The sequence below is a fragment of the Lepus europaeus genome, chromosome 16, assembly GCF_033115175.1.
Source record: "Lepus europaeus isolate LE1 chromosome 16, mLepTim1.pri, whole genome shotgun sequence".
NCBI lineage: Eukaryota > Metazoa > Chordata > Mammalia > Lagomorpha > Leporidae > Lepus > Lepus europaeus.
The window spans coordinates 46,549,881-46,564,119 of NC_084842.1; the positions used below are offsets into that span (position 1 = coordinate 46,549,881).

Genomic DNA, 14,239 nt, shown 5'->3' on the forward strand with positions numbered 1-14,239 from the left:
ACCGCCCCCACCCCCACACCTTATATAAAAGCAGCCATGTTTTCCCCCTTATGGTAAATTACACTCCACAATCGCTCCCTCAAGCCTTGCTCCCTCAAGCCTTGCTCCCTTGGCGTGCTCTCCGCGGGACCCACAGCTGTTGTGCTGCGTCCTCAAGTTCAGCAACTTAAATCGTGCGAGCCATTCCCTGAGTGGGACGATGCTTTCAGCTTCTGACACGCAGCCCACCAGGCCAGCTCCGCCAGCCGCGCCGGCCGCTGCGTACATGGGATTAACAGCCGCAGGGGCAGACCCTGCTCAGGGTCCACCGTGAACGCATAGGGCGTCTTGACTTTCTAAGTCTCTTGCCCACCTCCCATCAGACTCGGCAACATGGCCAAGCACACACTCCCCTTTGCCCACTAAGCAGGGGGTGGGCGTCTGGCTAGGGATGCCTGCATCCCACACCGGTGCTTCCAATCCCAGCTTCCTGCAGGTGTGCACGGTGGGAGGCAATGGTGATGGCTCAACTACTTAGGTCCTGCCACCCACATGGAAACGTGGATCGAGTTCTGGGCTCCCGGCTTCAGCCTGGTCCAGCACAAACTGTTACAGGCCACCAAGGGGTGACCCGGCAGACAGGGGGATTACTCCCTGTGTGTGCCTTCCAGATGAAATGAAATGAAAACAGATCAAAATAAAGACACAAACAGAAACTTACTGTGTGCACCACAAGCCCACTGCCATTATTTCCCAGTTCATGACATCGAGCAAGTGATCTGAACTCTGTCCCTTCCTCATCTAACGGTACCGAAAACGACTTCCTTACGGATTATTGAGCCAACCTGTGGAAGCCACTTAACCTAGTCCCCGGCAAACAACTGTGATTACAAGCAAATGAATAAACAGGCTTTGCCTTCAGTGAGTCACTGTCATTTGCTCAACACCAAGGACGGCGACAGTCTTTGCAGGGAGAGGGGCAGAGGGAGAGGCAGACATTAAATCAGGCAATGTACCATTTTATTCCTTATAAAATATATTTCATATTGTCGCTGTAAAAACATTACATTTCACATTTTTAAAAAAAATTTTTTTTAACAGTAAAAATAATACTTGGAAGACAGCTGGGGGAAAAGGCGCCAATAAGACAAATTCACAGGCGGAATCTGTCTCCCTCTGCTTTTTTTTTTTTTCCTTTTCTTTTTTTGCCCCTGGTAAAGTCAGAAGCTGGATGACCAGAAAAGGGTACCAGAAGAGATTTCTCTCAACAAGTCAGACTTTCCACATCCCAGGTAATATTGCCAGCCAAGGCGTCAAGCCATAGATTTACTACAGCGTGGCCATCGCTCCAAACACCCTCTGAAATTACAAAATGGCTTTTTGAGCCCATTTCCAAGTCATAGAATTGAGCCCTCACCTGGCCACAGCCGTTGTTTGCTGGGCTCGCAGCGCTGAGCGGGCGTGGGTGCAGACTCGGCCTCTCACCGGCTGTTCTGACTACAGACTCTCAGGGCCTTTCCAGGGAACATTCCGAGTATGGGGGGGCCCTCGCTGCTTGCACAGTTTCCCAAGACAACTGCTTTGTGAATCAGTCCCGTTAGGATTCCAGAGCTCCCCCATGGCACCCTCCCCCCACCAGCCCCTGCTGCCTGGGCCGGCAGCCTGGAAAGCAGACAGACGCAGAGAGGGAGAAAGGAGCAGGAGCACTGGGTCCCTGCACGCGCCACCCCTCCCTCCAGGAGCAGACACAAATGCAGCACTCCGAGGGCAGGTCACGCGCTGGGAACCCATGCATGGCAAGTGCACGGGGCAGCCGGCCAGCAGGTGCACAGGAGGCAGAGAGCGACTGCAGAGAAGGATGCTGCACCAAAATTAAAAAAAAAAAAAAAAAACACAGAAGTAAAAACAAAACCACCTCAGTTTTTAAACTGTCCCATCCATTCCTTCTTTCTCTCTTCCCTTTCTGCCCTGGGTAGCAAGGGCTGGAGAAGCCCACGTCACACAGAGAACATTGCTGCATCCAGTTGTATCAGCCCGGAGTACCCCGTGGGGTGGAAAACAGCTTGGCTGAAGAACAGGCTCGGCGAGAGCTCTGATTAGGAAGGGGTGGGTGGACCCTCCTGGGCTGAGTCCCCACAAGCTGAGGGGGTCCCCTGCCCTCCCCCACCGGGAGGATCTGAAGGGTGGTGACGAAGAAAGGGAGAGGCAAGCCAAGCCAAGCCACGACCACAGCTAGCTCCCTGCTCCCAGTGAGGTTGCAGAGGCACCAGGACGAGCCCCACAGCACCTCCGGCTGGCCTGGGCACCAGCTTGCCAAGAGACCGAATTCCACATGGATTTTTTTTTCCTACCAGTTCATAAAAATATACCCCATTCCCACCAAAGACACCCAGGTGTAAGAGTGTGCCTCGTGTTAGCAGCCCCGGCCACGACAGCCATCAAACACCAGGCTCGCAGGTTTTGTGACAGTCTCTGTGTCTTGCACTGAAATGGGGCTCCAAGAATATTCTGGAAAATTCAAGTTATTGGTTTAACCTCCATTTTCCATGACCTTCTTGAAGTGCCCTTGTATAGTCTCCCATGCAGCCACCACTGGTGTCTCAGCGGCCAGGTGTTTCTACCCGGGACCAAGACAACAGCTTGGAGGACCGTCACAGGGCGGATGCTGCCCCTCAGCCTCCGGAGAGGTGGCCCAGGGGATCCCCTGAGCCCTAACATCTGGGATGTCGATCCAGGACACACGCCCAAGACAGCACACGCAAGCAGCCTGGGGAATCCCCAAACAAGTCCCACTTAGGACAAATGCGTTGGCTCCAAAACAGACCCGCGTGCTGCTCTCGGGCCCTGGCACCGTGAGCTGGCCTGACACCAAACTCCCTAAACCCCCTCCTCCTCAACAAGAATAGCCTTGCTTATTGACCTCAAGGCTGCCCGGTAGCCCCGCGGTGCCCAGAAACTCAAAGGGCCAAAGCCCAGGAGCTGCTACTCCAGCCCTGGTGTGATCTCTGCAGCCTGAATCTCACCCCCACCTGGGCTCTCTAACCCTCCCCTTCCTGCCTTCCGGCCAAAGACGGAAGTGGGGGGTCCATGGTGAAGCCAGGAGACACACAGGAACCCACTGGGGTCTCTGAGGGCCACCTACATAAAGGGAGCTAGATCAGCATAGGCTCCTGCACACAAAGTGTTTCCATGATGGGGAAGCCCCGAGGCTTCTGGAGGGAGCGGACTCGGGGAAGAACAGTTTCTGCCAACCCGAAGACCCCCTGGGAGCTCCTCACAGCAAAGGGAAGGGTCACCGGCCCCATCTCAACAGGTGAACACTTCCTAGCCTTTTGGCTCAGGGATTTGGGGCCGGTCTACAAAAACTTCTTAGTCTGGGCTGACAATGCTGGGATGTGGCTGAGCATCGGAGGGCACCCAGATTCGAACAGCTGTCCCCAAGACAGGGTCTTCCTTCCCCCACCTCGGCGGCCGCCCACTCTCCCCACCTGGGGAGGACCCCGGCCGGCCTGCTCCCGGAGCTGTCCACCAGCCGCCAGCGCTGTGTTTCTGTCTAAGGGAAGTTAAGTTCTTCTCGCTCACAGGCCTTTCTGGAAGAGTTGAGAAAGCCAAGAATGCACGCCACCGAGCAGGAAACAAGAGCCGCTGTCTCCTCTGGGACACATAGGCGCCCCCTGGAGGCAGGGGACGGGGGACAGGAGGGCAGTGAGTTCTTTGGTCTCTGATCTGCTGTACAACACCCTTGGTCAGTTTTGGCTCTCTCCTACTTGAGGGAAAAAAATATTTTCATTTCTTTTTTTTAAAAAATAAAATGTTCCCCCAGCGGGGAGACAGTGTTTTAAAGCGTTACGGCTTAGCCAAAAGAGCCCAAACTCCACATTTGCTCTCCCTCTTGCAGGTCGCTGCTTTGGGTTCACAACAGGGGGCGCCTCTCACGGCGGGGCAGCGGGGCCGGGCCGGGCCGGGCTCAGTCCAGGAAGCGCTGGCAGGCCTTCTTCCACCGGCAGGCCGTGCACCACTGGTCCCGGTGCTCGATGCCGTACACCTTACGGCACTTCTTGGCCTCCCCGCGGGCTTTCCTGCCGGAAAAGAGAGACAAAGTGAGAGCCACGTGCCGCAGCCAGGGTGACATTGAGCCAACGAGCCGGGGCTGCTCAAGGAAGCCACCGGGACCCACCTGGCGCCAGAGGCCCAGAGACTGATGCCCCCACCCCCACCCCACGGGTCCTCCATCCAGGCTCCCCACAGGGGACCAACCCTGGGAGGACAGGTGGTGGACTCGGAGCCCACAATGCCAGGGAGGCAGGGGACAGAGCCCATCAGGTAGGGCCCAGCAACAGACGTCTCACCTGGTGCTGCTCTGGGCCCGGGGTGGAGAAGTGACAATCAGGTGGGATTTCGCCGCGGGCGGTGGCTGCTGCGGCTCACTGAAGCTGAGCGACCGGCTCCGGACCTGGGCGGGAGACGGGGCACAAGCCCAGGCAGTGAGCTGCAGGGTATCTTCTCACGCAGCGGCCATTGACGCAAGAGGCCAGGCTGCCCCCTCAGGCAGGACACTGAAGCGCAGCAGCAGGGGCCAGGGCAGGGCAGAGGCCAGAGCGAGGAGCAGGCCGGAAGCCACACTCTGGGCAGCAGGGGCCACGGAAGGGGGCCCTCCGGCAGGGCTGCTCTCCACAGGGCATCTGGACAGAGCCACTGCACAAGGGACAGGGGAGGCGGCGTACTGCCTCAACCATACCACCTGGCAATGAATGGGCTCGTACGACGTGTGACAGCCCCCTGTAACAGGTATTTGAGACTACAGCCCACTACACGTGGTTCCAAGTGACTTCCAGCTTACTGGAATTCAGGGTCAAGCGATCTAAGGCACTGACCCACGGTGGCCTCCATCTCCACTCCATCTTCTTCCCTCGGACCCTCTCCCACCTCCCCGTGTTCTTTTTTTTTTTTTTTTTTTTTTTTTTGACAGGAGGAGTGGATAGTAAGAGAGAGAAACAGAGAGAAAGGTCTTCCTTTTTGCCATTGGTTCACCCTCCAATGGCCGCTGTGGCCAGCGCATCGCGCTGATCCGAAGCCAGGAGCCAGGAGCTTCTCCTGGTCTCCCATGGGGTGCAGGACCCAAGCACTTGGGCCATCCTCCACTGCCTTCCCGGGCCACAGCAGAGAGCTGGCCTGGAAGAGGGGCAACTGGGACACAATCCGGCGCCCTGCTGTGTTCTTTCTATTCCATAAATGGCACCCACGGGCACTCAGGGTTGAACGGGGCATTGACCCCAGCTGTGTCTGGTGAGTTTCTTGGCAAGAAACCTGCTCGACAAAGGCAACTCTTCTGCAAGCACCCGCCTCCCTCCTTCTGAGAGAGGCTGAGACCAGCAAGGGAGCGAGAAGTCTGGGAGTTGGAGGCAGGCGGCAACACCAGTCACGTGCCAGGCGCCAGCCCTGGGGCTGCACACAGGAGCCCTGAGCTCGGCCCTGGGCCCTGGGAGTGCCGCTGTGCGCAGAGCTGGGCACACTCACCGGAGAGAAGGAGGAAGTGGTGGAGGGGGCTGCAGCCCAGCTGATACTGGTGTAGATGTGTGGGGAGACCGGGATCTGAAACGATGGCAGGGCCTGCAGAGACAAGAATGGGTGAGCCTGGGCTGCAGCTCAGGAAGCGTCAGCCCAACCCAGGATGCCTGCAACTTGCGTAACCTCACATCCTGCAGCAGAAGGTACATCTGTCCCCACCTAAGTGACGTGACAGGGAGATACCAGGACACACCAGACTGATCTTGCCGTGAGCAGCATCAGGTGACCCAGAGCTTCCAGGGAGCCTCCGTGTTCCCAGAGCCCATCTCAGAGTTGCTCAAGACGTAATCACCATAGAGTAACTCCCTCTCTACATCATCTACCAAGAAGATGCTACAGGCAGAGCCAAAAGAAGCCCACAAGCCTCCTGAGTCGGGGTGCTTCTGCGGGAATAAGAATCGGCATCCCCAGACACCTCCTGGGAACTAGGAGCACACTTGTGTCTAGGCAGGTTTAGATCTATTCGTAAAAACACCAGCCATCGGGCCGGCACTGCGGCATAGCAGGTAGAGCTGCCACCTGTGACACCAGCATCCCATGCGGGCACTGGTTCGTGTTCCTGCCTGGCCCAGTTCCGGCTACCGTGGCATGTCTGAAAGACCTCTTTCTCTCTCCTTCTCTCTCTGTAACTCTACTGGAAAGAAGGGAGGGAGGGAGGGAAAGAAAGAAAGAAAACCGCCCAGCTATGCTGTCTAGGCCTCACACGGTCAGCAAAAGCTGGATGTCAGCCAAACATGAACTAGCTAAGCAGCCACACATTCTCGTGAGGAGGAGAGCTTGGCTTGATTTGTAAAGGTTTTGTCTGACGGTGATGCCTGTCGCTAACTCACACTCTGCCCCTCACAAGAACAACCTGCAGGCACAGGAAAACACTAAGAAAAATTTGCACCCAGCAAGATGCACACTCACTGAGTACCTACTGCATACAGTGAAGACGTTCCCTAAACGTCACCTCCGCCATGACAACTTTCCCAATTACACAGGCAGGCGCGATGGCTTGGTTCCTCCCTGTACCTACACCCCATTCTCACGGCTCTAGCAATGGTGCTGTGACCATTTATGATAACCAATTGCAGTTACACGTCCACTTCCCTCTCCAGCAATGCCGGGCAGTCCACAAGAGCAGGGACCGTGTCCTCTCCTGTCTGGGGAGCTTACTTGGCCCAATGCGTGATGCTCGGCGGAATTACTTGTTAGTGTCACACCATTCTAGGAACCAGAGATTTGCTCTGGGAAGCCCAACTGCACTACTCCACCCTCTCTTATAACCAGCAGTGTGACCACATCCATGCAAAAGCCACCAAGCTGGCTGCCGAGGGAGTCAGCCAGCTTTCTAGTAACCACTCACAAACTCTCCCATTTAAGGAGGGTGTCCTAAGTTCCCTTTTCCTCCTTTGTAGAGGAGATAGTGATTTGGCCAAAGGACTTCAGCTGGGGTGGGTTGCTGGCCTGGGACCTATCTGGCCAGGGACAAGCTGGATCAGAAGCTGACCCCCGAGCGCCGCCGCCCCGTACCTGGTAGGCATGGTCAGCCTGAATGTGCCAGAAGGAGCCCGGGGCCGACTTGCTGAGTGCACCTGAGGGCAGGGAAGACTCCAGGCCAGCGTGGTCCGGGCCGCAGGACTGGGCTTTGGGCGGAGGTGGCGGAAGAACGGCAAGGGGTGAGCTGGTCACGGTGGGCGTGGGAGCCGGCTCGGCAGTGGCAGTGCTGGGGGCGGGGGCGCCAGCTGCTGCAGCAGCAGAGTCTTCCTTCACCTGCACCTCTGTGTAGTAGAAATCTTCCTCCCTCTTGAACTGGTCTGAGTCCACAGTGTCCCTGTGCAGGAGGCAGACGACGTCATCACCGGGGAGACTGGACGGCCAGAGGGCAGTGGTAGCACAGGGCCACCCGGCAAGTCAGGGAAGCCGCTGGGGACCAGTGTCCTGGGGGATGAGGGGCTTACACATCAACAGGAGCTGCTGCCCCCAGCACGGAGGCTCGGCCTGCCCAGAACACGGGTGCACCTCTCTTCTGGCAGGAGGCACCGACTCTTAAGGCTGCCGGGAACCCTCTCTGGGCCCCACCTACCCAGGGCACGTCCGTTCCTCAGTTCCCACCACAAAGTCCTGGCACCAGCAGGCCAGGGTCGGTGCTGAATGAAACCCAGCTCCCAGAGGGAAGGCAGGTTCAGAACTCAGCCACTACCGTCGCGGCCATGGGTGTCGTCGGTGATTAAGCCCAATGTCAGAACCGCAGCATCGTGCTCCTGCAGTGAGGCAGGAGGACACAGACGGACACGGCCACCTTCCATCAACAGCATGGATATTCTCCATGCAAAGGGCCCTCCTCCCCAGCCAAGACAGCCCCTCCGACAGCAGCCACGGACAGACACCAGCTGGGGGTCTCAGCCAGTCGTTTTCTTGACTTGCTCATGGGGGACAGGCTGGGCAGAGGAATGGGACTGGGACCTGGCCAGGAGGCCTGGGCGCCATACCTACCCCAGGTGGAGGGCTTTGACGTGTCGCTTGATGCCCACAATCGAGCGCAGAACTTTGCCACAGTTGGGCCACAGGCACTTGTACATGACCTTCACGGAGTTCTAGGGGGAAAGGAAGACTGGGTGACCGGGCTACATTCTTCTCCCTCATCTCTTCTCATCTGTACCCACCAGTGGCTTCAGCAGCTGAGATTCTCGGTCCAGCCCAACCAAAGGCCCCAGGAAAGTGGGTCTCGGGGAGCCGAGGAGCGAGCAACCAAGGGCCTGAACGTGCAGACCTAACAGATGGTCCTTAGCAGCCGACGGCTGTGCTTTATGCCATGGCTAAGACCCCCGGCTGGGGCTGGCGCCGCGACTCAATAGGCTAATCCTCCGCCTTGCGGCGCCGGCACACAGGGTTCTAGTCCCGGTCAGGGCACCGGATTCTGTCCCAGTTGCCCCTCTTCCTGGCCAGCTCTCTGCTATGGCCCAGGCGTGCAGTGGAGGATGGCCCAAGTGCTTGGGCCCTGCACCCCATGGGAGACCAGGAGAAGCTCCTGGCTCCTGCCTTCGGATCAGCACGGTGCGCTGGCCGCAGCGCGCTGGCCATGGCAGCCATTGGAGGGTGAACTAACGGCAAAGGAAGACCTTTCTCTCTGTCTCTCTCTCTCATTATCCACTCTGCCTGTCAAAAAAAAAAAAAAAAGACCCCGGCTGGGGCCTCTCTGGCACAGGCCTCCACAGGAGCCCAGGAAGGAAGGTGGGGCTTAGGAGAAAGATTAAAAAGGCAAAGGAACTGGCATCAAAGAGAAGGAGTAGGTAAAAGTAAACCACAATGGGAGGGAGCCTGCCGACGTCTAGGACCTTGGGGCCTCCCTGGGGACGGCTCTCACTCGCCACAACCACGTACCTTTCTTTTGCGTGGAGCTGGTTCATCCAACAGGAAAGGGTCGGGCTCTGTCTCAAAACCATGATCAGTTTGGGGAGAACCAAAGGCATCTCCCAGATACTTGGGGCTGGCCTGAGGGTGGGGGGGCGAGGGGGTCGAGATGCCGCTGCTCCCGCTCCAGTGCCCACTGGTGGTGCTGCTGCCGCTGTCCGACACGTCGCCGCTTTCCTTCCAGGGGTCGCAGGCTGCACGGGACACTAACGGACAGAGAGAAGAGGACACTCACAGGATTGTCCCCCTAGGTGTGTGGGGGGTGGGCGTAGCCTCACTGCTCTGAGCTGCAGTAGCCACAGAGAGCAGATCCGCACATGGCAGCAACTTCCATTGCTGGCACGCTGTGCCCCAGGCAGTCTGCCGGAGCCACACTGGCCACCCGGGACCAACAGGTGCACACCACCACGTCATCCCGTGGAGGATTCACAGGAAGAGAGCCTAATCCTTTCTCAGTTTACATGTTTAAAAGGCAGGGGAGACAGACAGGGGAGGCGAAACCTTTTGGCCTAGGTGAGAACTGCACAATAAGAACACTGGGGACCATGTGGACCACCCTGCCGAAGGCTGAGGAGGCGACAAAGGGCAACTGAAAGAGTGTCTTCACCAGCGTCCTCAGAAAAGGCCTTTCAATCACACACAGGGTGGGGAACGAACGGTCCACGTAGGCCCTCGAAATCACTGGATCTGGCCCGGCCATGGCAACCGCAGTTGCGACTCGAAACTCAACCAATCTACAGCAGGCTCATTTTCAAGTTGATCGTTTTGAATGGCCTGCGAATGATGTCATGAATATGCAAACGGCCCTTGGCAGGAAAAGGGCTCCCTACCCCTGAACCCCAGCAAGTCCAGGACAACCTGCAAATGGAAAGAAAATTCTTGGCTCTTTAGAGGGCTTGGGGAGGTGCAGTGCTTCCCGGGGCCAGGGGCAGTCCAGGCTTTCCCTGCTTTGATCCGGAAACAGCACGTTCGGCGGAGGAAAGCCAAGCTCTGACAGTGGTTCCGGCAACCGCAAGGTGACCCAGCCCTGCAGCAGGTGCCTGGCCTCCAAGTGAGCCTGAACAGGAAGGAGCACACAGGCAGGTGAGCAGTAGTCCATGAAGTGTAAATCTGGATTAACTGATAACAGAGGAGGATCTAAAATTCTGGTACATGGAAATATCAAAAGAAGGGGAAAACCACATGGTCCCCAAAGCCCAGCTCCACATGTGGGCACCCCACGGAACTTCCTAACCCTGGATTCCAAGACTGACTGTCGCCTCCTGCACTTCTCTCATTCAGCTCCCAATTCCAGATTGCTCCTATGCTAATCCAGATACCTGGAACAGAGTGCCAGCTTCTCCTGCTTCTAATCCATTCTCTCCTTGGGTCTCCACTCTAGGAGAAGCCCCTCCCCCACACACGGAATAAGACAGAAGAACTCTTCCCTCCCACCTGTCACGGTCAGTCCTCAGAGCTATCACTCCCCTTTCCTGGGAAGCAAGAGGTTACTACAGCTACACATGGGGCTAAGAACAGGGCAGACGTTCAGGGCAAACCCAGGATCCACTCAGCAGGCCGCCAGGTCAGGGCACACACATGTCCACCCAGAAGAGCAAAGTCACCTGGGGACAAATGACAGGTCAACCAGCAGGCCAGCCCCAAAAACACAGCAGCCCGCCCCCACAGGGACTACTTCAAATTGTTCAAATGCTACAATCAGCTGAGAGGCATACAAAAGGAGGAAAATTGAAAACAAAGCAAAAATTAATGTCACATATTACATTATTAAGTTGTAAGAACATAGGTGATTCTTTCTTTGATCTTAATTCTTCTGGGACAGGGACAATAGGTAAATAGGGCCTAGACCATGAGAACAAAGTACTCCTGGGCAAATACACTCAGAGTTTACAGGTGACCTTTTAAGAAATACTGACAATCTCCTGTGTCCTCTACACACCCATACACACACACATACACACACATGCCATCCTAGTAATACCCACATCAGAGGGAGGAGGCAGCTTTGGGGCAAATAGAAATTTATAACTGAGCAAAGTTTGGGTTCCTGTGTACACCACACTTTGCAGAGTGTCCCAAGATAATCTGCTGCTAAGAATTCCTTATTTTTCCACTGCTTTCAATTATAAAGTCAGAAATGTTAACATTAAAAGCCATCAGTAGACAATGAAAAATTTTTGTCAAAAAAGGGTTGAGGATATTAGGATGATGGCATACGATCAGAGAGATGCTCCTATGTTGGTATACATGCATGCCTGCACGGACACATATACACATTATACACACACATATACACACACTCCTGATGCAGGAACTGGAGTCAATTATTTTCTTTTCCCATGGCATGCTTGCCTGAATCTTCTTCCTGTTGATCCGACCTCCAAGATCTCCTAAACTTAGAGAATTTCCTGAAAACTTAAAATTGACCCTTGTCCTCCCCAGCTTGCGTGTGCCAACGCAGCAGGCATGCAGTACCAGGCTTCACAACTAGGTGTCCTCCAAGCGCAATGCCTTCCTGCAGCTGCCCGCTCGCTGACCACAGGCTCTGGTGAAGTTTGCTTTCTCCCTCCTTCATATTTACTTTCTATTTAGGCGGGAGACCACTTACGAGGTGTGCCTGTAAAGGCCACTGTCCTCCTGGTAACGTGCTCAGGGCTCACTCCACGTTCTCCTACGAGCTTTGAACTAGCTCACTGGTTCAGTTAGGTCTCGCCAATGGCAAAGCTCTTCCCTGGGAGTCAGGCGGGCCAGCCCTGCAGCAGATTTCCAAAGGAAGCTTCAGGTTCACCACCAGTCTTGTCAAACTGCTGCCAGCCAGCGCCTGTTTGCCCTTCCGCGTTACTGACAAGGCATTTCCAGGTCACAACCAGAACCGTGCTGGACTTGAGACGTTTGCCTTGGTTTTGCAAAGCAATCAGATTTTAGACTTCAGCTCATCTATTTCTGGCTATTGGCGTGTAAGGCCACCCTAACTTACACGGCCCAATTGGGGGCACGAGTTTCCTGTGGGCACGAGGGGGCCGTGTGGCCTGTGTCCACCGTGGCGAGCTAAATGTCCCTCTCCTGGCCTGGTGTAGGCCCCCACTGCTGTAAGCACACACTCATTCTCATAGAAGGATTTCTTCCAGTGGCCACTGTGGCTGGGCCTCATACCCCCATCACCTTCACATGGTACCAGGAAGCCTCCCCCCGGAATAGAAACTGAGGAGAAAGATCAGCAGCGTGGAGCCCGGCGGCCTCCGGCCTGGCCGAGTGCCTGTGGGAAGGGCTCCAGAAACTCTCTGGCCAGGCTGGCGACCCTGGCAAAGAGCTGCTCCAGGCAGGAGGTGTTGGCCAGGGGCCTCCGCCGCTCCCAGAACCCATCAGGCCCCGCGTGCTCACCAGCAAAGTTGGCCTCGGCCCCGGGAGGACTCTGCACGACCGGGCTACAGGACAGGGACGTCAGCACCATGGCCGCCATCATCTCATCCATTTCCACGGCGTCCGACTTCCTACATCGAAATGGGGGGAGGGAGAGCTCACTGCCTGCGACGGTAGGCCCAGGTCCCTTCAGGGGGTCACCTTACAACTCTGCCCCCTACCCTCCAAGCCCCCGTCCACCCGGCCCATGCCCGCCCACAGGAGCAAGTGCAACAGGACCCCCTGCCTCATTCTTCATGAAAACGGCTCGCCCTGAGTGCTGTTCACGGTGCTCAGCAACCCCAGGCGACGCAGGTGGATCCCAGGCTGCTGCGCACACGCTGGGGCAGTGCCACCTCCCTGACTCTGCTTCAGCTTAAAATGGAGGATTTTATTGGAGCAGGGGGAAGGGGGGTCAAAACAATAAAAAATAAAAAAGCACAGGGGTAAAAGATAGCCCACTGGAATTCAAATGCACTAAAATTACCTCCTTTCCCGTCTTCCATTTAAAGTTAGGGAGGCACAATTACACTAACCGCGCCTCCTCCCCTCCTCCAAGATAAATAAGGCAGTGTCAGTTTCTGGACGTCAACAGAACCCATTACATAAGCCAATGAGCAAATAAACCCAAAACCCGAAAATAAATCCCAAGGCCTTGAAGAGCAAAGTTCTATAAAATTTTACACGTAATTTTTTTTTAAAAAAAAATTCATATACAGTTACATAATATGGAAGTAAAACAGAGCTGTCTATAAGTCAATACTCAAATATCAGGAAAAGTTAGTCTGAAATAGATTTCCAGGTAGCTTGTCTGTTTCAAAAGACCATACAAGGGTACTTCAAAAAGTCTGTGGAAAATTGGAATCAATTAAGTTTGTCATGCAAAAAAGTTTTGAAATCCATAGAATTTTCAAAATATGTGCTTTCCATGAACGTGCTTTTTTTCTTAATTTGAGAGGCAGAGAGAAAGACAAATAAAGGGTCTCCCCAGCCCCTGCCCACCCCCGCCACACACACACACACACACACACGTGTACACACACTGACTCAATCCCCAAACGTCTGCCACAGCCAGGAGCTGAAAACTCAACTGTACTTGTTCATGGAGTGGCGGGAACCAGTAACTCACGCCAGCACTGCTGCCTCCCAGGGTCTGCATTAGCAGGAAGCTGGAGTCAGGAGCTGGAGCTGGGACTCGAACCCAGCGCTCCCGGCATGGGACACTGGCATCTTAGCCAGTGTCTTAATCACTCAGCCAAACAGCCACCTCTCCGTGAGCTCTCTGAAGGATCTTAGTATTATTTCATTCTTTACAGTTCAAGTCCACTAAAACCTCTGTGTTTGAGGCAGCTAATCCAAGACTACTAATATAAATGAAACATGTTAGCATGTCCATTTTTGTAGGACCTTTGAGTTTTCGTTTCCTTAGAACGGAAAAACAAATTTTCCACTGGCATTCCACAATCATAAATATTGTTACTCTGATCTATTCTCAAAACGCTGGGTCGGCTGTCAGTAACAGTAGTACCGACAGACGGACACAGAAAGATAGGCAGAACAGAGTTTAAATGCTTGCATATTCTATATAGAAGACTATCCTGGTTGGCAGATTTTCTTTTTAAATCTTAAAAGATCAATGTACACACTAGATGTAACAGAGAAATAAGGATATATACTCTCAGGAAAAATCATATCACAGATGTTAAAGCAAACATACATTCTTCACTAAACAATGGTGGTTTTGCACATGTAAGCCAGGGGTCAGCATTCTATGGGCTGTGTGCCAAATGCAGCCAGCCGCCTATTTTTATATGGTTTGCAAACTAAGAATGGTTTTACAATTTTAAATGATTTTTTTTTCAAAGCAAATGTTTTTTTTTTTTCAAAGAGTGATTTC

The 14,239-nt window shown here is 54.7% G+C and overlaps 1 protein-coding gene across 2 annotated transcripts in view; it reads right to left on the reverse strand.

Annotated features, from left to right (window-relative positions):
- Window positions 1–982: 982 nt before the first annotated feature.
- The window catches only part of ZNF395 (zinc finger protein 395), a 48,938-nt gene continuing 35,681 nt past the window's right edge, over window positions 983–14,239 (reverse strand). For both annotated transcript variants that reach the window (XM_062213783.1, XM_062213782.1), the window contains exons 4-10: window positions 12,325–12,434; window positions 8,914–9,149; window positions 8,026–8,126; window positions 7,063–7,363; window positions 5,497–5,589; window positions 4,329–4,432; window positions 983–4,058 (exon numbers count right to left, since the gene is read on the reverse strand). In XM_062213783.1, the coding sequence (XP_062069767.1) occupies window positions 3,947–4,058; window positions 4,329–4,432; window positions 5,497–5,589; window positions 7,063–7,363; window positions 8,026–8,126; window positions 8,914–9,149; window positions 12,325–12,434 (1,057 nt within the window). In that variant the 3' untranslated portion in view covers window positions 983–3,946. The remainder of the gene's footprint in view (window positions 4,059–4,328; window positions 4,433–5,496; window positions 5,590–7,062; window positions 7,364–8,025; window positions 8,127–8,913; window positions 9,150–12,324; window positions 12,435–14,239) is intronic.